General features: G+C 42.6%; 1 protein-coding gene across 7 annotated transcripts in view; it reads right to left on the bottom strand.

The window, feature by feature from the left end:
• Positions 1-13142, bottom strand: part of SCML4 (sex comb on midleg-like 4 (Drosophila)) — a 111846-nt gene extending 98704 nt beyond the window's left edge. For 2 of the 7 annotated variants that reach the window (XM_010856648.1, XM_010856653.1), the window contains exon 1: positions 12669-13127. In XM_010856648.1, coding sequence (XP_010854950.1) covers positions 12669-12789 — 121 coding nt within the window. In that variant the 5' untranslated portion in view covers positions 12790-13127. Of the gene's footprint in view, positions 1-12668 lie in introns of all 7 variants that reach the window. The other 5 variants (XM_010856649.1, XM_010856651.1, XM_010856650.1 and 2 more) reach the window with 5 other exon arrangements.
• Between the last annotated feature and the right edge of the window lie 11261 nt (positions 13143-24403).

Genomic DNA, 24403 nt, shown 5'->3' with positions numbered 1-24403 from the left:
CTGTCCAGAGTACCCCCAGTCGAAGGAACCCGCCTGGAGGAAAAGATGTGTCTTCTTCAATCCCCTGAGGTACCCACCTCTGATTTTCTGTTCTGCTATAAACCTAAGTCAAAGGGGTCAAAGAGATAAAAATGTTGTTCTAAGGACTTTTCATCCCACCTCCAAGGGCAGTTTGGACACAAATTCACAGAGAGAAGACAGAAGATAAGTGAAATTGATGGTGTCACACAGCATCATCCAAACAAGCCCAGCCCAGAGGGGCATATGAAAATGTCCAACTCCCGTCATGGTCATGAGACATGGACTTATTATAGCACCTATGATGTCACACTGTATACATCACATCTGAGCTCCTTGTCACCATTGAGCCAGACTTCACATTACGTATTGAGAGAGGATGTCCAGCGACCCTGACTCCCAGGGTAGACACTCTCTTACGAGAGGACCAAGCTGGCTGTGACATACAATTCTGTGCAGGAGCTGGCAGGGGTGGCCTGAGGTGCCCACAGAAAACAGGGCAACCAGCTGTGGGGTGCAGGGAATGGCCATTCCCAGGAAGACAGCTGGAAGTCTGAAAGATGGCTCAAATCTCCCCAGAAGAAGAGTCACCAACAAGGAAATTCTCTGATCTAAAATCTCCTCTGAAAGCCAAAGTATAACTTCTCCAGGCACATTACAGGGAGGATTCAGAGTCTCACAGCCTCTATAGGTGAACTAAGCAATATCACCAAGAATTTTAGCTCCAAACTCTCAGACCCTCAATAGGGATGGCCCAGGGTACAATACAGTGCTTAGCCAACTTTAGATCCTTAGCTACAACTTTTGTGATGTCTGTCATGTCTGAACATCTCCTATGGTGATGGTGAATTTTGTGTGTCAACTTGACTGGACTGTAGGACAACCAGATAATTTGGTCAAACGTTATTCTAAGTGTATCTGTGAGGATGATTTTGGATAAGATTAACATCTGAGTCTGTAGACTCAGTAAGCAGATTTGTTCCCTCTAATGTGGGTAGTAAAGGCCTGAATACAACACAAAGGCTAAGTAAGAGGGAATTCTTCCTGCATGATGGCCTTTGAGCTGGGACATCAGGTTTTTTCCTGCCTTCAGACTTGAACTGAAACATCAGCTCCTCTTAGGTCTCAAGTCGGCCAGCTTTTAGACTGGAACTACTATTGGCTCTTCTGGGTCTATAGCTTGTTGACCAGAGATCATGGAACTTCTCAGCCTCCATAATCATTTGAGCCAAGGTGGGAGTGGGAGGAAGGGGCAGGGAGCCACGCTGCGTGGCTTTCAGAATCTTAGTTCCACAACTGGGCATTGAACCCAGGCCACAGCAGTGAAAGAGCCGAGTCCTAACCATTGGACCACCAGGCAATTTCCTGCCAATTCCTTATAATAAATCTCTATCTCTAATTAGTCTATCTATCCTCTTGGTTCTGTTTCTCTGGAGAACCCTAATAATATGCCTCCTGTACCATATTTACCTAATAACTACTAAATCTTTTAACAGCCTATTTAAATAAATGAATTTTAAAATGCAACCCTGTCATGCTATGCTATGCTAAGTCACTTCAGTCGTGTCCGACTCTGTGTGACCCCATAGACGGCAGCCCACCAAGCTTCCCCGTTCCTGGGATTCTCCAGGCAAGAACACTGGAGTGGGTTGCCATTTCCTTCTCCAATGCATGAAAGCGAAAAGAGAAAGTGAAGTCACTCAGTCATGTCCGACTCTTAGTGACCCCCATGGACTGCAGCCTACCAGGCTCTTCTGTCCATGGGATTTTCCAGGCAAGAGTACTGGAGTGGGGTGCCATTGCCTTCTCCAGCAACCCTGTAATATTGATGTTTAAATCAAACATTTTTATATAAACATATAAGCTAACTGTAAGATTAAATACACGCATTAAAATAATAGCTCCCCTGAAAATACATACTCCTGATGGTAACTGTATATGGACCAAACTTCTCTCATTTCAATTCCTACCAAATGGAAATCAAGTATATTTTATAGTGAATCTTACCCTCCTTTTTAAGTGGAAAACCCTTCTCTCTTAGGCACCAAAAATAATACCCAACACACAGTACAACACACAGAGTGACATTACTATGTGCTTTAATGTGGCCACACTTAAAAACTACTCCAACTACTTGTGGCTTATTATGCAGGTGTCATCATTTTGTGGGTCAGGGACTTAGGAAGGACCCAACTGAGCAGTCTGTCTCTGATCCTTGAGGCTGGGACAGGAAGGTCCACTGCCAGGACGGCATCTTCGCTCACATATCTAGTGGCTCCATGTATCCTATCTCTTTCTCTGTCCCTTTGGGTGTCTCATTCTCCAGGGTCTCCAGAGCTTCTTGTGGCCTGGCAGCCCTGGGGCAGTCACGCTTCTTGCGTGGTGTCTCAGCACTCCAAGTGTGAGCATTCCAAGAGTCCCAGAGGCTCTTTACCTCTGTCCTGGAAGTCACATCTTACAAGCCAAACAAGTCACTTAGGACAACCCAGAGTCAAAGAGAGGGAATGAACCCCTACAGCTCCATGGGAGAAATGTCAAAGAATCTGTGCCATCTTTATTCCTTCACCCCATTCTTGTGTACGGAAGAAGGAGAAAGTACTCCGACATGAGGTTTCCACATCATGGATAAAAGTGTATAATGTATCCAGAACGAAGGCAGGAGCCAGGTCACACTGGAGCAAAGGCATCAGTTTGAAGTCAGGCACAGTCAGCTTCGAGACCATATATACCACTGACTGGGTGACCTTGAGCTTAACCTCACTGAATCTCAGGGGGTATGGGGGTTGCATGGGGGAGTCTTGTCTGTAGAGTGGAATAATGGTATGTTCCAGGGTTATTGTGTGGATACCTAGTAAAAATAAAAACTTTAATCAGTAAGAATTAATGAGCTTAAGTAAGCCCAGGAAAACAGTGATGATTTTACAAAGGTATTTATAAAATACTGTATTTACCATAAAACCTACTCACACTCTGAAGGAAAATGAGACATAATAGAAAGAGCCTTCTCACTTAGCTTAAAAGCTACAGTTTTTGGAGGAAATTCACCAGCAAGCATCTTCTTAGAATGTCAGTTACCCCCAAATTCCTACCGTGATACCTGAGATGGCTCTGCTTAGTAATCATGTAGGGAGCTGGCAAAACAGCACCATCTTCTTTCTAAGCCATAATTAATCAAGTGTTTGAGGAGGTAGTGAAATGCACAGCAACTTGGCAGGCTCTGATCCTCCAGGTGCTTGGTGATGGTGATAACACCGCTTGTGGAGGGGCATTTTAGAAGTGTGTGGGAGATGCTTTTACCTGGTCCGCAGCTGGGGGCAAGGTGAACATTACTGGAGTGTGGCGACCAGGGACGCTGAGTGCGCGGAGCTGTCCCACATAAGGTGGCAGTGTCATACCAGACCATCACATGAGGGAAGACCTCATTTTTCTGAACCTAGAACTAACTTCCTGTACATGTAAACATAATGTATTTCTATTTGGCTATGATATTTTCCAGGCATTCAATCAGTACATAAATCAAGGAAAGACTCTTCTCAACTCCAAGAGTTGTTTACCACTTTGGAAAATCCTGTCACTGGCAGCAGCATGAGTGCGTGCTATCCAAGGGCCCAGTCCCACTCACTGTTCCAGCTGCACTGGAGGTGGCAGGTCATGCACCTGATCTCGTCACTGTGGAGCATCCAGAGCCGGGCACCTGCGCTGGAAGTCATCACAAGTTATGCTGCCTTCATTCCTCTTTGTAATACCTCACAGGTGACATCATGCTGACTTTTCTTAAATCATGGATGTGGGTGGGTTATATTATCTGGGAAATTTACTTCAGGACTGTAAGTGAAAGTCGCTCAGTCGTGTCCGACTCTTTGCGACCCCATGGACTATACTGTCCATGGAATTCTCCAGGCCAAAATACTGGAGGGGCTAGCCTTTCCCTTCTCCAGGGGATCTTCCCAACCCAGGGATCAAACCCAGGCCTCCTGCATTACAGGCAGATTCTTTACCAGCTGACCACAAGGGAAGCCCAGGATTGTAAACAGGGTGTGAAAAAGTATTTGTAATAAAAATGAGAGTTGAGTTTGACAAGCCTGAGAGCCCATTGCTTTAAAAAAAAGAAAAAGAAAAAGTTTGCTCTGGATCAAAAATGGCTTGCCAAGTGGAAACACCAGGGAATCATTTCCTTTTTGGAACCTGCTGGACCTAGGAGCAGCCCAGCCAGGCTGAGCAGGAGCAGCTGGAACTAAGGCACGAAAGAACTCTTTCTCTTCACCCTCAGTGGTGAAGAGACACGGACACTTCATCAGCTTTTCAAAACTGAAGGCAAGGCTCAGCAGACTTCACGGGGCCATGTGACCCACGACAAGTTAAGCCTTGGTTTCCTTATCTGTGTAATGAAGGTAAAAATAGCCCCTCCCATACTGACTTACTATGTGGATTAAATCAGATTAAATCAGATTAAAGACAGATGAGATAAGGCATGTTTCGTGCTTTCCTCAACACCCCTGAGCATATGGTGCTCAATAAATGGAAACAGGCATTTACTACTGGGATAGGCTGGGACCTGGCACCCTTTGCTTCGTGCTTGCACCTGGACAAATGTCTCTTGGAGCAACAAAAGACAAAGAAATTATATGGGACTAAAAATAGCTATGTGCATGTGCAGTTGAGGCAAATTATGGATAACGAGATACAAAAAAACCAAAAACCCAACTGCTAAGTCACTTCAGTCGTGTCCGACTCTGTGCGACCCCATAGATGGCAGCCCACCAGGCTCCCCCATCCCTGGGATTCTCCAGGCAAGAACACTGGAGTGGGTTGGCATTTCCTTCTCCAGTGCATGAAAGTGAAAAGTGAAAGTGAAGTCGCTCAGTCGTGGCCGACTCTTAGCGACCCCATGGACTGCAGCCCACCGGGCTCCTCTGTCCATGGGATTTTCCAGGCAAGAGTACTGGAGTGGGGTGCCATCGCCTTCTCCGACTGCCACTTCTTAAAAGTGGGAAGCAAAAGAAAGCTGCTGGAAGCAAAAGCAGGGTATTATGCATGGCCCCTGCACACAACATCACCAACGGGGTGGGCAAACCCCACTCTGCCCAACCCCTGGACACACCCCCTACAGCTCACCCCATATAAGCAACCAGCTCAGCCCTCCTCAGGGAGTAAGCAAGGGAGCAAGGGAACCTGTTACTTGTCCTCGCTCCCTCCTGCTTCAGGAGGGGCCCCAATAAAGCCTTGCCTGAATTTCTTTCCTGGCCTTTGATCAATTTCCATTGATTAAGGAGGCTAAGAACATTACCATTTGTATAGCACTTTACAGTTTATAATGCCCTTTTCCATATACTGTCTCCTTTGAACTTTATGTACATTATCCCAAGTACCCTTCCCAACAACTAGACTGAGGCTTGCCCTGGGAGGGAGACCTTCAAAACCCATTCAGTCAAAGAATCTTGTGATCACTTAGAGACCACTTCTCAGAGTATGTTTTCACTTTTAACTCTTCAAATGTCAGATGTTTTTCCCTCAATATCATTATTTAGGCTATTATTTTAACCTTCCAGCTTCCACTGAGGGGTGAGCTGGCTAGAAAATGGTCCAAGACTTAAGTGGATCCACAGTCTCAGTGTAAATTCTTCTTATCCTGTCCCAAATCTAGCAAGTGCACAAGCAGAATATATGAAATCTCAACCAAAGGGCAGCTGGTCACTGCTTAACTTTGTCCAGGAAGCCACCTAAACCACCCTGTCCACTGTTGGAAATCTACAAAGACCAGCTAAGTCTTGGTCCCATGGAAATATTTTTTACTTGGGCTTAGAAATGTCAAGTATAGTCATAAAAGCAGTGGCCCAAGAGAAACAGATCTTTTTTTTTTTTTATTGATGACTGTGCTGTGCTGTGCTTAGTCGCTTAGTTGTAACTGACTCTTTGTGACTCCATAGACTGTAGCCTGCCAGGCTCCTCTGTCCATGGGGATTCTCCAGGCAAGAATACTGGAGTGGGTTGCAATGCCCTCCTCCAGGGGATCTTCCCAGCTCAGGGATCAAATCCAGGTCTCCTGCATTGCAGGTGGATTCTTTACTGTCTGAGCCACCAGGGGAGCCCAAGAAGTAGAGTAGATAGCTTATTCCTTCTCCAGTGGACCTTCCCAACCCAGGAATCCAACTGGGGTCTCCTACATTGCAGGCGGATTTGACTGTACTTCCAGTTTATCCTACACTACTCTGGTCTCAAGCCAACTAGTAGGAACTCAATTTCTCTACACTTCATCCTAGCAGATTTGGGCTGCTTCCAGGGAAATGTGTGTAAAAGAGAAACTTTTCTGAATGTATTTTTTCTTTACTCTGCTATCAGAGAATTTTAGGTACTTTATTCTTTACTGGGTTCATGCCAAATGACTTCATAACTAAAAGAAGGGCAATAGAAAGAAAGGACCAGACCATTTATAGCATCTTGTACCTTTGGCCCCCACACATCACCACACACATTGCACCCCAACTTCAGTTTCTAACTTCAATTCCCTGGAGAGAGTTTATATTCACTTAGTCTCATTAACACAAAACAGTTGTACAGCTTCTCACTGTGGGACCAATTAACTATTTCCACATTAGGCACCAACACAGTCTCACCTTACAGTCTGCTCTTATTATTTATGCTAAATACTTAGTATTAATTACATTGCAAACACTCAATACAAGGGCTATATTTTCACACTGTAGGTGATGATTTCAGGCATTAGAGCCAGATGGATTTTTTTCCCCACTGTTCCTATGCTTTATAATTATGTGCACCAAAATTTAAAACTTTCTACAGCTTTCCACTTGAAGCACCTTTGCAAATGAGATTGTAAAGTCAAATCAAATGTGCTTGAGTATCTTTTGGCATCTGTAAGGGGGAATGCTCAATAGAAGTGGGAACACACAGATGGCTATTGACCCCCAAATCTGGCAGCAAAGCCCCCCAGCACAGGCAACAATGGCAACAGCATGAACCACACTAGTGACCACAGGTTTCTCCGGACTGAAAAATGATAGAGCTGCATTCCGACAGTGGAGTTCTTTCCTGATCAAAAAACCCAATGCCTCACCCAACATTTTATTATTCACTTTCGGATAAAGTTATTCACTTTGGGATAAAGTGAATTTAGGAGTTATTCACTTTAGAATAAAGAGCATATCTTCAAAGCTAATGGTTTAATTAAACCTTGACATCACCATAATTTCCCAAGTGAGGGCACTAAATCCTAAAGGCTGTGAAGAAAAGAGGTCAGCCTCTTTTCTGGAAGGCCACAAAGAATGAGAATGATTCCTCCTGGCTTGTAATAGTTTAGAAATGGTTAGACCCAGAGGAATTAAGTAACACAAGCTCCAACTACCAGCTCCAAAACAAAAAACATGAATGCCCTAAAGTTGTTTTGTACCATGGGTTTTTCTCAATTCTTCCTTTTTTCTTTTACCAGAACTCTGTCAAAACAGGATTCAAATCCTGACGCCAGCCCCAGGCCTGCTCAAAGGCTGCATTCAAGGCAGACCCCGACACATGGCCACTGAGTGTTAATGTCAGTCCAGCAAGAGGGCTCAAGGCCTGGCTCGGGACACCAGAGAAAAACACACTCCTTGGCGTTCCACCCTGGTGTTCTCATCAGAACAACCATGTCTCAGGATGACTTGTGGACAAATGTGAAAGGGAACATAGAAAATCTTTCCTTCCCAAAGAAAACGAACGACCCATAAGCTCTGTGAGCTGACAGCCATGAGCTACTGTCGGCTCTTACTGAATCCTTTCTGAACTGCACCAAGGGATACAGGAAGACAGGGTAACGGTCAAGTCCTCGTTGGAAGAGGGATAAAACAGGCTCTCTCCCTGGTTTTTACCTTCGTTCAGTGCTATTTTCCCTGGGATGGACTAGGACCCAACCCGTATAATTCTTTGCTTTGCCCTGATCAGCATTTGCTCCCAAGTTTAGTGCCCATCTTGATGAAAGGCTGTCTATTTCATTAGAATGAATTTCAGCCATATGTTTCTGCTTTGAAAGAATTGGGGCTTTTGCTCTAGAATGGTCAGCACAGAGAGACAAAAAGGGCAAGGCTTTTGTTACCAAAGATTCAGCTCCCAAAAGTTGAGTCACAGTCATGGAGCTAACCAAACAACATTACCGCCTTTCAAAGTATAGCGATGACACTATTTTTCCCTGGCACGTTACTTTTCTCTCAACAGCCAACTCCACTCCTCTGCTTCTGTGCTGAATGCCCTATGGAGACAGGAAGGCCACCACTCCTCAGCCCAACCCCTTCCCCAAAGGGCTCAAAGGAGGGTGCAATCTTTCCTAAAAAGCACTAACATGAAGAGGGGGTGGGGTGGGAAGCAGCAACACTGGGACCAGCTTCCACTTACGTAATCAATAAATGCAGCTGATGACAATGAAATGCACACCTGCCTCCCCACAAATAAAAATTCAGGGAGAATGTGTCTGAGCTGGTGGGATGGTAAAGAAGCGTTTCTACAATTCTCTATAAATCACAACTGGTCAAACAGTAACGACAGCAATCCCAGGGAAGCCCCGTTGTGGATCTCAGAATACACTCCGGTTACTCAGGGTGTCACACAGACTCGGTGGAATGACTTTTCAGTTTAATGCAAAGTGAGAACTGCCACTGGGTAATAAATTCCTTTCTGGGCTAAAATAGTAGTCCACGAAGTAATCACTGCAAGAAGCAAGAGGTGTTTTATCTCGGTGGTGGCAAAGTGCCTCTTCAGATTGAAAAATGCTGATTTATTCCAGAATGCACAAATTCTGCTGGTTGTTCCTCTCCATTCCCCACCCCGCCAAGGGAGGAATGATCTTGACTGCGTCAGAGCTGTCAGCTTAACCCAGTAGGAAGCTTTGTCTCCAGCATCCCATCCTATCCAGCCCTCTTGACTGAGAGAAGTAACAGCTCACCGATGCTAATGTTTAAAGAACCCAGAGGGTGAAGAGAGAGGTCTGACTCCTGAAGGAGCAATCTACACCCATCACCACTTGCCTTCCAGCCTCTGTGGCCGGATAGCAGCGTCCCTACTCAGGCTGCCCCTGAATGCCATCCACAAGTGACCAGCAGCCCCGGGAGTGTGTGGTAGGGGAGGGTTCGCGGTAGAGCAGGCTGCTCAGGGCTCCTCTGCCTCCTCAGACGTTAATCCTCATAGCTCAGAATAAGCCCGATTTCAAACAGCCCGGAGCACGTCGAAAATGGCCTGCAACTCTTCAGTCTCAGTCAATCTCGGCATCGGACAAACCGCGGGTGAGAGTTTGCAGACATATTGAGGAACGAACCCTTGCCAGAACTGAAACCGAGATGAACGCAACAACAATGAAAAACACTTAGAACCACGTGGGCTCAGAGCCAAACACTCGAACTTGGTCTGTACGTAGCAACAAACGCAGGCTTCACCACATAGATTTACAGCAGAGATTCTAGCAGAGATTTACAGCAGAGACTAGCTTGTGGCGTTCTTGCAAATGCAGAGGTTTTTTTTCGGGGGCGGGGGGCGGGCCGCGGGGGAAAGGTAGAAAAGGAAAATGAAGAAAGACAAAGCGACAGATGCAAAGGCAATCCAAACACTCTGAGCCACTCTTTCAAACTTCAGAAATTTACCACAATTTGGGTGATCCTAATGGTCTCTGAATCACGTTAGAAAATGTCACAATAGACATTTGAATTAAAATCCAGTAGGTCTGCCAAAAGACCAATTGTTAAAAATTGGCAAGTTTCCAGAGAATTTACTAGGCTTCATACTGCCCGGGGCTGAGAGAATTGCTAATTCCAGAGAAAGTTAATTATCACCTTATTGATAAAGGGGTAATTTTTAAAGCTTATGGTGTGGCTTTTGTGACTCATTAATTAAAATTTAGAGTAATTTACTAGACACAGTGGTGGCTTCTGTTGTATTATATAGGGACCAAACCATTTGATTTTTCTCCCAGTGGCTGTTTTTAATCCCCCTTGCCTCTCCTCACCTGTCTGCCTTTGAAAGCAACAAAAGCATTAAAAACGTGTAAATCTTTAAAAAGCCTTTCGAGAGACTGCAGGATTAAGAAGTAGAATGTCCAGGGGGCACTCACACAAAGTTCTCTCCTAGAAATGTCAGATTTGCCCACGGAAATGAAGAAGCACGTGTGCTCACACCAAAAGGGACTGCTTTTACAAACTTCAGCTCCAAAATATTAAACCAAATTGTATGCCCTTCAATAATCTGATGGAAAAGAGTCTTTCCTCATCTCTTTTCTTTTCTCTCCCACACCATCCCCAAATAAAAGCAGAGGCTCGGTGGAGGAGAAGCCTCAGGGAATGAAACTGGAGGTGTCTGGGCTCTTAAGTTCCCAGGTGGTGTGGTCTCCTGCTCTCTCCGGGACGGGTGGATCGGGGTAAGCATGCCGGGCCACCTGGCGTTGGGGTGACGCTGCGGCTTCCAGGGTAAAGCCTCGGGAGGAACCTCAACCCGCGGAGCTCTGTCCGGAGCCCCAGGGTGCCAGTTCTGAGCCCCGCCTCATCTCTGCCCGACTCGCATTCGCTCTAAAGCGTCCTCAGGAGCGAGTGAACATGTGAGATGTGTCCGCCCACCGCGCCAGACTGTAAACAAACCTACCAAACCCTGTAAAATCTAGCTCTCCACGTGTGCATAAAGATTATTTCTCTCTGGACATCCCTTGTTTAAAGGGCACTTCAGCAATGTTTCCTTAAACTTGTTGAAGTGTTTAAGGTCCAAATTTGAGATTTAAAAATACATAAAAGCCGCCACAATATGAGAGGTTTCTGCTTTTGATTTTTCACATCAATTAAAGTCTAAAATTAAAAAAAAAAAAAAAAGAAATCCTATCTTTGTACTTTGGGGCATCGCTTGAATTTTTATAATAAGGAAACATTATTTCACATTTAAAAAGTCATTATTTTTTGAATTTTCAATACAAAAGCTTTAGAGCAGAGACAGTACCTGGGGCTGGCTTGTGTTCTAGCAGCTCGACTGCGTATATTACCTGCTGCTGGAAGAACCCCTGTGACCCCAAACCCCAGAAACCAAGAACTATAGAAAGTGAAACTGCTTCTGCTGGTTTCACTTGCCTCAAAAACACACCACAAAAAGCAAATAAATGACCGAAAGCAATTTATTCTTGTTTTCTTTCTATTATTGTTCATTTTCTTGTTAGGTTTTTATTATTGCTGTTGTTTTGGGCGGTGGGCGCTGGCAGCAAAATAAAAGTAATTTAAGTGGCACAGGGAAGAAATTTAAACGTGTTAAACATAAAAGAACTGGGTGTTTGTGGAATTTTCACTTTTCTTATAATTCAACAAATCAAGCAGACATATATTTACCAAAATGATACATAGCCTGTCCACATGCACAACTTACAGAGATAAAGAAAGTACATTCATATTTTTTTTAAAATATCTGTCACAAATATGTTTGAAAGATAAAGACCGTGAAGTCACCAAACTACTTCCCTAAAACCGAAGGTTCTACATTCACATTTTATTTGAGTGTAGACGATTCATTAATGCTTTGCTAGGTAATCACTGAGCGCTGTTGCTCAAATACCCGCTTCATTTTTTCAGGCTAGTTTTACCAAACAGCACACACACAAAATCGCTGCACAGGAATATTGCACCCTAGGTAGTTTACTTTTCCATACTGTAAATTCCTTCAAAGTTATTTTATGCTTTCACTCTAAATAGCCTATTAAAAAAAAAAAAAAGTCGTGAGGATGAAAAAGAACCAAGTTTCTCAGTTTTCAAAAATGGTTCCTCAGAAAAAGAAGAAAAACAAAGTATACAACAAATATCTGGATTCTGAAGTGACTGGATTACTTTCTCAAATACCACAATTTCTGAAACTAACCCCAAAGCCACTTTCTCAGGAAGCTACTGATTGTCTTGACCCTCATGAGTATTATTGTAGAATCCAGAGCCTCTTCTCCTAAACTGCTACAGGTAGTGGAAAGAACTTTTGACTTTGCACCTGAACCATCAATGAAATGATTCCCTTGCAGCTGGCACCTCACCCTCATTCACTGTCCTGTCCTGTACAGCAAGCAACCTTGATAGGCAGCTTCATGCTGCTGGATTCAAGTCACAAAAAGCCCCACCTGGGAAGGAGGTGACTCTGTATTCGAACTTGGGTAAACTGTTCCTGACACTCCACAATCACCTGGGCTTTTTTGTTGTGTTTTGTTTTTTTTGTTTTTTTTTTTGCCAAAACTAACCAACACCAGCAGCTAGCAATAAATAGTATTCTCATCTATCCTGGTAAATTAGGCAAACCAACACAAAGACATATGAAATATTCCATCTGAGATATAAAACACAAAATTCAATGTTAAAAAGCACTCTTGCATGTTCACAACATATTGATTATAAACATTAAATTTTAGGCTAATATATTTTATCCCGAGATGAACTGTTATTTTTTTATAATTAAAAAACAAAAAAAGTGAAATCACCATGCCCCAAAATAAGCGAACCAATTATTTGAGTTCACATTTGGGAAAAACAGTAACTCTCTACATATTCAAATGCAGAGTGAAAGTAGAGTGCACACCAAATGGGTAAACTATATAATTCTATACCACATCTCCCCCTCTGAGATCTGGCCAAGACATCACTGTATTCTGAGTAGAAGGAACTAAAGTTTACCTGCCAGCCTCAGCAGTTTTAGTGCAGGATGCTTGTGCGTTGTTGTAAAGGTAGACATGCAACCCAGAAGATCTGAAACAGGTAACCTGTCATGCTGATAGTGAAAACAGAAGGATCCCATGGCAGCGGCACACCCACCAATTGTGCATCTCCCTTACCTACAGTTCGTGCACCAGAGCCCTGATCAGGTTCTTTACCAGGCCGGGAATGTTGACTCAGAAGACAGATGACTTTCAGTACATGCAAACCGAGTGTTGCAAAAGCTAATCTTCCACCCGTGTGTTAGTAGCTCATAGTTAGTCTCCAGCAGCCCTGCTCTCCGGCTGCAAACATCTCATTAGACTAATGCATTCAGCACAGGCAGAAAACTCGATTTACCATAGCTACAGCAATGAATTTCCATTACGATGACAGCTTCAACCACATCATGTCCGGAAAACCAGCCAACCACTGGCTTTTAAAGAACACACACATTTTACATGCAGAAAACGAGGCGCGCGTGTGTGTGTGTGTGTGTGTGTCTGTATGTGTGTTTCCTTCCTCTTAGCAGCCCAACTAGAGAAATGTGCAATGTAGCTTTTTTGCCAACACGAGCTGCAAGGTAATGACACTTCTGCTTCTTTAGTAGTTACATCCTTGTAATAACCTGAATTATGTTACAATTGTCAGAATGGGTGTTTCCAACATTTCGGTTTTCATTACCCCTCCTCTGTTGCCATGGAAACCAGACTGTAACATCATCTCTTTGTCCCAGTCCTGCAGCAGTGTGAGCCAGCACCGGGCTTATAAGATACCGGTGATCTGAAAGAGTGAATGTTTGACCTTGGACAAATAAAACAAAAAGAATTATTCTAATGACATCATTGTTTAGGAGACTGCATTTGCCAGAAGAGTGTGCCTACACAGGTGAACATACCATGGTCATATGTATACAGCTACATACAACGCATATGGTTAGTTCTTTTAAACAGGGCACTGACCTGGGCCCTGGACCTATGTGTAAATGCAGAAGTGTAAACATGGTTTATACTCATAAATATAATAGGGGCCTCATGAGGTGGAATGGTCCTTACATGGGAGAAGGGCTGCTATTCACCCTCCATGCCCTATTGTATTCTCTGTGGCAAATCAATTTATACTGGTAAAGGGACTTTTTCTTCTTTTCTTTGTTAAGTGGAGCAAGGCTCCCCATTGCCCACCTCTTTCACCCCATCCTGATGTTTTATTCCCAAGTATTTCCTACAAAATGAAACATCCATTTAATATGTGACCACCCACAGGCTTACTCCTGGGGATGAGCAACAAGCAAATTTAGCCAGGACCAAACATCAACCAGGGCTAATTAAAGTTTAGGCCACAACTTGGACAGTTACTGAGAGTGAAAAAATGAAATTACAACTTGAGGTTTTTCTGAATATATATACAGAGTCCCATAAGAAAGAAATAAGAAATCTCCCTCCTCAGATTATAAACATAGAAAAAAGTTAAATTTTTCTGAAATCAAAGCATTGTACTTATTGAGCAAGAAGTAAATTCACCACTTTAATTTACTTAATCATGTAATTTTGTTGTTTTGCTTTGTGTGGGAAAAGGCAAGTTTGGTAGTTTTTCATTTTGCTCATTTAATACAAGTTTATTTCATTAAAGGGGGAGAGGAAGAGGAGGAGGAAAGAAAACAGGACCCAATGGATGCTTTCCGTTTGGCCAGCAGTGGTAGTATTTTATGCCCATGGCCTTGAACATAATCCTACACTATACTCAGCAAAGTATGTTGGCCTGAGATGACCAGTCTTCACTTTAAAATGGTTCTTCAGAGAAGTCAAATAAAATTTTCCTAAATAATCGAGACTATTTCCCAAATCCGGTAAAAGAAGAAAAAGGCTTGGCAGGATCTGCCTGAAATAAAGGAATTTTCAGTTGTTCTACCCAGCTCTGTGAGGGTTTGTAATTCTGGTCCTTGGGGCCCAAAAGACCTGTCCTTAAGTCAAGGGTATCTGGGATACAGGCATTGGTAGCATAGGTAAATCGTATAATGAGGCTTAAAATAGAAATTAACTAAACTTGCTTTAAAAAACTAGATAGATGGCAGCTAGATTTTTTAAAATTGGCAATTTTACTGGGATTTCTTTCTTTACACAACCATGACTATAGGTCTTAAGTAATTAAGTTCATGTTTTTAATTCCAAGAAAATTTTAAGTCAAACACATAAGAGAAAAGAAATTTGGTAGGATGGCTGCAGACAAGCTCAGGAGTCTGTGGGAAGAAAAGGGGCCCTTCCGAGCTAATGTATCTCCAGGTCTTGGGCTACATCCCTGGGCTATGATCAGGATGCTTAGCTGTGCCATGTTGTCAATTTTCTTTGATACTGTGGTTACATTTCTGTCTCAGACCATAGGCAGCATGCTCCACTGTTTCCAAACAAATGCTACTGGATTTGTAGTAAGCAAGAAGTGTCCAGAGGGAGCAGGCTAATTTTAGGGCCTCCCAAACACAAACCTACTTAGAGTAGCCTCTATCTGAAGAGTAATCCTCCTCTGTCAGCTGCTGGTGGAGAGCTGTGGTTCCAACACAAGAATCAAGTAAAGAACTAAGACTGTGTCCTGGACAAGGGCATCAGTGCTATAGAAAACACAACCCTTGTTATCATAATAATAACAAACATTTACTGGGGAAATATTATGTACCAGTCCTTTTCATATGTTATCTCATTTACAGCAACCCTACGAAGTACATATTATGAGTATCACCCCCATTTTACAGATAAGGAAACTGAGACTTGAGGATTTTAAATAAGTTCCTCAAGTACATAGCTCAGAAGTGTTAGATACAAGACTGACCCAGGCTGTTTGTCCCAAAGACACAGTACTTAGTCATCTGGTCACACAGCCTCCTGGCACTGCTCCTGTTTCAGCTCTGCCATTAACCAAATAACACTGGGTGAATCACTCTCTATAATGTAGGGATGGGAGTAGGAGACTAGAACACCTTTCTGGTCTCTTATGGTCCTAACGTTCTACAGCCTGATGAATTGCTTTACCTGCTGGTCTGGAACAGACTAATACTTTGGTTTGGACGTGAATTCAGTTGCGGTTGTGGCTATGGCCATGACTGCTAAGGGGGAAAAAGCACCCTCTCTTTCATGAGAATAAGATCTGATAAACTAGTGCTTTGAACTGTCAATTTGGGACGGTGACAGTGGGGGAGAGAGCATGGAGAAAGAACAGGGAAGTTTTAAAGGCCAAGATTCCATCCCTAAAGTAATAAAAGGAGTCCCGTTTTCCATGCTCAAGAGGCCCCGTGACACTGTTTCTACATTATTCAAAGCATACTTTTCCCTAAAATGTCCCTGAGAATTTAAGAAATTCAGCATTATGGAAGGCATGAAGCTCATGATCACATTTTGCCAGAGGGGGAGTTGAGGCAAATGGTTAACTTGATTAATCAGACAAGAGACACAATTTGTAGACCCAGATTTCTTGGTTTCCCCAAACTGCCACTTCTTCAATTCAAAGCTCTGCCTTCCACAGGGTCAGATCTTTGTTTAAACTATACAAGCAGGAATCTTTGGAAATGAAAAGCAAAACTGCTCTTTGTAGTGAGGTTAAACAGGAAACAACTTCAATGACCAATAAAAAGAGATTAAGTTAATGTATCACAAAGACGCTTGCTCCTGAAAAGGAAAACTATAACAAATCTAGACAGTATTAAAAAACAGAGACATCATTTGTTGACAAAGGTCCCTATAGTCAAAGCTATGGTTTTTCCAGTAGTCATGTACGGATGTAAGAGTTAGACTATAAAGAAGGCTGAGCGCTGTAGAATTGATGCTTTTGAACTGTGGTGCAGGAGAAGACTCTTGAGAGTCCCTTGAACAGCAAGGAGATCCAACCAGTCTGTCCAAAAGGAAATCAACCCTGAATATCCATTGGAAGGACTGATACTGAAGCTGAAGCTTCAATACTCTGGCCACCTGGTGCGAAGAGCTGACTCATTGGAAAAGACCCTGATGCTGGGAAAGATTGACAGCAAAAGGAGAAGGGGGCAGCAGAGGATAAGATGGTTGGATAGCATCACCTACTCAATGGACATGAATCTGAGCAAACTCTGGGAGATAGTGAAGGACAGAGGAGCCTGTGTGCTATAGTCCATGGGGGTCACAAAATGTTGGACATGACTTAGTAACTGAACAACAGTCACATGTCCACATTATAGAATATACAACATAATCACCAAAAAGGATGCCACTGAAGGCCATGACATGAAAACACACAAGTTACAAAAGAATATGCAGAATAGAATCTTATTTTTAAAAACAGCGATTTGCAAATACTGAATACATCACTACGGTAATAGTGATGATCACTTGGTGATAGGATTATGAGTAATGTCTATCTTCTTAATCTATCTTTTTTATATTTTCTATAAAGGAAGATTTACTTTTGTGGTAATAAAAAGTTAATGTGAATTAGTTGATTAGTGATAATTTTTTCTTATCACATCTGCAAGCATATTTGCTTATAATTGTCATAAATCTTAAATCTCAACTTTTTTTCATCAATGAAATAATAATTAATCCTTTGCCTGGTGGTTGTAGGCTACCTTCAGCCACGGCCTCAGCCAGTGCTTTAAGCTTGAAGATTGCTCCTCAACTCATTCAGGTTATCCTCCTGTCCCCACTCAGCTTCATCATCACCTCATATCTTTGAGCCCATGCATCGTGCTCAGCACAATTAACACAAAATCAGGGACAGACTCCCTATCCTTCCATACCTAAGAGCTTCCACAGTCTATGGGGTTCTTTTAGACCTGATAATATGTAGTCTTGTTTTAGTAAAGCCAAATTTTAAAGATAAAAGAGTTGAGGAGGGGGAAAGGTGATCAAATGAAGTTAAAATCACTCCCATTCAAGGAAAAAGTGACTCATTCCAATTCTCCTGGGCCTAAAACATAGTTCCTTTCAGATGGGGCCTCTAACTTTGTGGCTCTGGGCCTGTGGCCTTGGCTGATATTCAGGGATTGACTTAGTGGAAATATTTGTCTCAGGACCTGGCAGTTTTGGTGGTAGCAAGTCTGGTGACCCTCATCCCAAGGGCAGTGTCTGGTAACAGAGTTGGTACAGTGATGGCGTGTGCTGACAGCCAGCAGAGCTGCGGGGGACAACAGCCAGGGCTTTTCCTTTGGTCACTAGTTTGTAGATTGTAAGCTGCCAGGGAAGTAGGCTTGCTCTCCACTAAATCCCCAACATGTGTCTGGTCTGTAGTAGGAAATCAACAAATACTTTAAGCTTAATGAATAAAAGAAATTAGGGGTTAAAAAAGTGACCTAATTTTAATCAATATTAGTATAGTCCTTTACACCCAATTCCTTCCTTTTCCCCACCCCAAAAAGGATTGATTTTGGATATCTGCCATCAGAAAAAAAAAAAAAATCTTAATTTGTTAAAATTGAACGGATGACTTTCATTTCCCATCTCCCACCTCCTCTATGCTCTGAAAATGCTGTCTCCTTGGCATCATTACTGCTTTGAACCATGTTTGTTTGAAACTGATGAATTTTTATTCAGAATTCATACAGCTACTCTCCAACACTTTTGGCTATTTTCTAGTTTTCCTTTTACCCCCTAAAATATTTTCCCTAAGTTAAATATGAGAAACCAATGTTGGAGTGCTGAGAAACTCCTAGAATTGGAGAAAGTGAGCATCAGTGAAATCTGTATATATACTCCAAAAAGACAGAAAAAAGAGACTTCAAATAAAGTGAAGAGTGTATGCAATATTCTCTCTCTTTTTTTTTAACCTGAATAGCCAAAGCAATCTTGAGAAAGAAAAGCAGAGCTGGAAGAATCAGGCTCCCTGATTTCAGGTTATACTCAAAGCTACAGTAATCAAAACAGTATGGTACTGGCATGAAAACAGAAACGCAGACCAATGGAACAGGAGAGACATTTCAGAAATAAACACACACATCTACGGTCAATTAATCTATAACAAGGGAAGCAAGAATATACAATGGAGAAAAGACAGTCTCTTCAATAAGTGGGAAAACTGAATCGCTACTTGTTAAAGAGGGAAATTAGAACATTCTCTAACACAGTATACAAAAATAAATTCAAAATGGTTTAAAGACCTGAACATAAGACTGGATACTATAAAACTCCTAGAGGAAAGCATAGGCAGAATACTCTTTGATATAAATCACAGCAATATCTTTTTGGATCCATCTCCTAAACAGAGTAATGGAGGTAAAAAATAAAAATAAACAAATGACCTAATTAAACTTAAAATCTTTTGCATAGCAAAGGAAACTATGTAAAAATGAAAAGATAGCCTACAGAATGGGAGAAAATGTTTGCAAATGATGCATCTGACAAGGGGTTAATTTCCAAAATATACAAACAGCTCATACAGCTCAATATCAATCAATAAATAAATGACTCAATCAAAAAATAGAAAAAAAATGAAATTAGACATTTCTCCAAAGAATACATACAGATGGCCAGCAGGCATATGAAAAGATGCTCAACATCGCTAATAATTAGATTAATCCAAATCCAAACTACAATGAGGTATCACCTCCCTCCAGTTACAATGGCTATCGTCAAAAAGTCTACAAATAAATGCTGGAGAGGGTGTGAAGAAAAAGGAACCCTCCTACACTATTAGTGGGAATGTTAATTGGTATAGCCACTATGAAAACAATATGAAAGTTCTTTAAAAAACTAAAAATAGAGTTACTAATACCATTTCATCCTGCAATCCCACTTCTGGGCATATATCCAGGGAAAATCCTAATTGGAAAAGACATACACACTTCAATATTCATTGCAGCAATATTTATAATAGCCAAGACACGCAAGCAACCTAACTGTCCATCAACAGAGGAATGGATAAAGAAGATGTGGTGTATACACACACACAATGGCATATTACTCAGCCAAATAGAAAGAAATAATGCCATTTGCAGGAATATGGATGGACCTAGAGATTATCATACTAAGTGAAGTACGCCAGACAGGGAAAGACAAATATTCTATGATATGACTTATATGTAGAATCTAAAAAAAAAAAAAAGATACAAATGAACTCACAAAACATAAATAGACCCACAGACATAGAAAACAAATTTATGGTTACCAAAGAGGAAAAGGCAGGAGGAAGGATAAATTAGGAGTTTGAGATTAACACGTACACATTATTATATACAAAATAGATAAGTCACCCAAGCCAGGCTTCAGCAATATGTGAACCATGAAATTCCAGATGTTCAAGCTGGTTTTAGAAAAGGCAGAGAAACCAGAGATCAAATTGCCAACATCCACTGGATCATTGAAAAAGCAAGAGAGTTCCAGAAAAACATCTATTTCTGCTTTCTTGACTATGCCAAAGCCTTTGACTGTGTGGATCACAATAAACTGTGGAAAATTCTTCAAGAGATGGGAATACCAGACCACCTGACCTGCCTCTTGCGAAACCTATATGCAGGACAAGAAGCAACAGTTAGAACTGGACATGGAACATCAGACTGGTTCCAAATAGGAAAAGGAGTCCGTCAAGGCTGTATATTGTCACCCTGCTTATTTAACTTCTATGCAGAGTACATCATGAGAAACGCTGGGCTGGAGGAAGCACAAGCTGGAATCAAGATTGCCAGGAGAAATATCAATAACCTCAGATATGCAGATGATACCACCCTTATGGCAGAAAGTGAAGAGGAACTAAAGCGCCTCTTGATGAAAGTGAAAGAGGAGAGTGAAAAAGTTGGCTTTTTCAGAAAACTAAGATCATGGCATCCGGTCCCATCACTTCATGGGAAATAGATGGGGAAACAGTAGAAACAGTAGCAGACTTTATTTTGGGGGGCTCCAAAATCACTGCAGATGGTGCTTGCAGCCCTGAAATTAAAAGACGTTTACTCCTTGGAAGGAAAGTTATGACCAACCTAGACAGCATATTAAAAAGCAGAGATGTTACTTTATCAACAAGCTGTCTGGTCAAGCCCCTGGTTTTTCCAGTGGTCATGTATGGATGTGAGAGCTGGACTGTGAAGAAAGCTGAGCACCAAAGAATTGATGCTTTTGAACTGTGGTGTTGGAGAAGACTCTTGAGAGTCCCTTGGACTGCAAGGAGATCCAACCAGTCCATCCTAAAGGAGATCAGCCCTGGGTGTTCATTGGAAGGACTGATGTTGAAGCTGAAACTCCAATACTTTGGCCACCTGATGGGAAGAGCTGACTCATTTGAAAAGACCTGATGCTGGGAAAGATTGAGGACAGGAGGAGAAGGGGACAACAGAGGATGAGATGGTTGGATGGCATCACCAACTCGATGGACGTGGGTTTGGGTGGACTCCGGGAATAGATGATGGACAGGGAGGCCTGGCGTGCTGCAGTTCATGGGGTCACAAAGAGTTGGACATGACTGAGCGACTGAACTGAGCTGAACTGAACTGAAACCACAGGGACCTATTGTATAACACAGGGAACTATACTCAATATTTTATAATAAACTATAAGGAAAAACAATCTGAAAAAGAATTTATATACATATGTATACACACACACACACACAACTGAATCACCGTGCTGTACACCTGAAACTAACATAACATTGTAAATCAACTATACTTCAATTAAAAAAAAAAAAGGAATATATGCAATTTAGCTGATAACAGTTACTGCTTCTAGACCCAATTTCTACAGAAAGGGGTGTGTGTGTGTATAAAGTAGGAAGGACATAGCAGGGGGCCCAGCTAAGAGAAACTACATTTTTAAAATGTCGCTTAGAGAATAGCCTGTTGTGGGTTGCCAGAAGTTTCAGTTTCTGGAATAAAGTCATTGATCATCTGAAGCTTCATCTCCCTTTACTTGAGGGAAGATCTCCAAGATGGGACCTTTAGTCACAGAAGGGCAAGAATACAAACATTGTCCTTGAAACAGAACTTGAATGAGATAATGCAGCCTAAACTTTTTCACTGTCTTTAGATTTAAAAACAGTTGGTTGGTGAATAAGAAGCAAATAGTTGATGAGTTCTCTATAAGGATAATCAGCTTTACCATGAGCCATTTCTTTGACAAGCCCACTTGTGTTAGAAGCTGAACCCAGAAAACTTGAGTCTGGGGCAAATAAGAAGGAAGAGAGAGGTAAAGTTACATTAACAGAAAAAACAAAAACAAAAACAAAAAAACCCACCTCAAGATTGGCTTTAAAATAAAGACCATTCATTGGCAGGGAGTCCAGTGAGTTTTCAGTGACGCTGACCCAACTCAGTGATATAACCAAAAGTGAAAGTGAAAGTTGTTCAGTCATGTCTGACTCTTTGTAACCCCAAGGACTGTATGGAATTCTCTAGGCCAGAATACTGGAGTGAGTAGCCTTTCCCTTCTCCAGGGATCTTCCCAACCCAGGGATCGAACCCAGGTATCCCACATTGCGGGCAGATTCTTTACCAGCTGAGCCACAAGGGAAGCCCAATACAACCAAAGAGCTGGTGTGAATCATCCCATGCCTGGCTTTCAGCATCCCAGTATGGCTTCCACTTGTTTCCAGGCTACATATTTCCCCATTTACATTCAACATAAGAGAGAGCTTCTCAAGGTACCTCCCACAGAGGAGCTAAGAAGTTTCTTTCCTAGAGAATCTTCTCATCTCGTTGGCTGGAACTGGTCCATGCCCCAACCCTGAACCAGTGACAGCCACTAGTATATGCTGATTGGCTTAAGTCCACCTTTGGAGAAGGTGGGGGATGGATTCTGCTTTCTTCCAGGCACAGTAGCTGCCTGGGGAGGGCAGCTGCACAACTGAATAATTGCAATGTTCTGCAATGTGTGCTAAAGGACCATAACTAGCAAGAAGTGACTGAGTAGTAGAAGGTAGGGAGGCGGAGAGGTAGGAGAAGAGAAGAGCAGGGGCCGGGGGTGAAGAGACAATAGGATGGTGTACGCTGTACATGTGGCCCTCAGCCCTACAGCACTCTCAGACACGATCTCCGGGAAAGACCACAGAAATTGTGACGTGCTTGATGCGGTTGAAGTTCTTGTAGAAACTGGTGATGAGGCTGAGTTTTGTATCCTGGGTTGATGCAGGTGAAACCAAGATAGCACATGAGAAGCCAGGGGCCAATACCAAAGGGATTTAGCAACTATTAAGCCTGGAGAAGTAGGTAACTGTTAAGCCAAAGTGGTGGGACTCTGTGGACTTCCCTGGATGTGAAAATCCTGAATTTAAGGGACGGAAAGGCAATCAGCAGGCAAAGGGGCTAGATCCATGTAGATTAGGTGTATAATTAGCCGTATTGCATCCTTTAGTAAAGAGGTGGGATTTTCTGGAGGGAAAGGGTTGCCTGGAATTGCAACTTGCCAGATGAGATATTCAAGATTGAAAAACTCACAGTCTGAGGAAAGTGTTGAGAACTATTAAGATTACCTTAGCCTAGCTGTGAAGTTTGTCCCTCGGCTGTGTGTGTCTGTTGTGGAATGGGAGATAAAAGCCAGGCCTTGCCTGCAGGTAATGGATGGGAGGATGGGATCTTCTCTTGAACCACATGGGGGCTGTAGGCAAGCCCTGGGAAAACAGCCAGGCGAGAACTCAGGGATACTGTGGGGATGCAGGAACTACTGGCTTTCGGCAGTGACAGGACATGGCAGCACCATCAGGGAATGGTCCTTTACTGACCTTCCAGTGATTGAAACCAGGAACAATCCTGAACTAGTACAAAACCCAGAGAGTCTGGGGGACTCCCGAGTGAGGGATGCCCATCTTCTCCTGGTTTGTGGGAGTTATATTCATATGAACACTAAAAGAGATGGGAATAGCAAAAACTAAAATGAAAATAAATTTTAACAAGAAACATGTAACTTTCATGTGATGCTCAGTGGCTTAGAGCAAGAATTCTGGCTTGACCACATCTGTACTCTTAGCAAGAAACTCAACCGCTCTGTGCTTTATTTAACTTCCCTCATCTGTAAAATGGGAGATAGTACTACTGTTGTGAGGATTAAATGAGTTAGAACTGATATAAAGTCAAGATGTTAGAATAGTGCTTAGAATGAATGAATGAATGAATAGTTACAGTAAGGAAAAGGGAATCCAAATGACACAAACACACTTGAGAAACAGGAGGAAAAGGAGATAAAAGTAACAAAACTGTAGAATCTGCAAAGCAGTTGGGCCAATGGACAAGAGGAAACTGATCTGGTGGGGACTCCTAAAATCTGAACGTTTATTCTGAAGTTAGGGATCCCATGAAGCACACACTTCACACCATGAAAGCCTCTGAAACTAGAGACTTTGGGAATCTCCAAAAGTGGAAGTGAGGGGGGACTAAGAACAAGAAGACCAGACCCCTTCCCCCTCTCATGCTGCTGGTGACGGCCCCTCAACACAACACAGCTGAGGGCGGAGATGCTGTAACCAAAACTAGATCCAGGAAAACTCATATCCTTAACAGTGGGACCCTCAGAGCCCACCCTACTCAGCCATCAGACTGTTTGCAGTGAGACTTAGACCCCCAGGCAGGATATCGTAGGGAGAAAAGATCTACACACCTGGACAGGTGGGGTTCATGTGAAAGGCCCAGCAAGACCCTACCAGTGACAAGGCTGCCCATACACAGAAAGCTTCCAGTCACATTTTAAGGACCACTAGGGAACTCCCTCGGAGAAGGCAATGGCACCCCACTCCAGTACTCTTGCCTGGAAAACTCCATGGACGGAGGAGCCTGGAGTTTTCAGTCAAGA

The sequence above is a fragment of the Bison bison genome, unplaced genomic scaffold (assembly GCF_000754665.1).
Source record: "Bison bison bison isolate TAMUID 2011002044 unplaced genomic scaffold, Bison_UMD1.0 scf7180017864373, whole genome shotgun sequence".
NCBI classification, from domain to species: domain Eukaryota; kingdom Metazoa; phylum Chordata; class Mammalia; order Artiodactyla; family Bovidae; genus Bison; species Bison bison.
The sequence above is the reverse complement of the archived record's forward strand: the minus strand, read 5'-3'. Positions and strand labels throughout refer to the sequence as shown.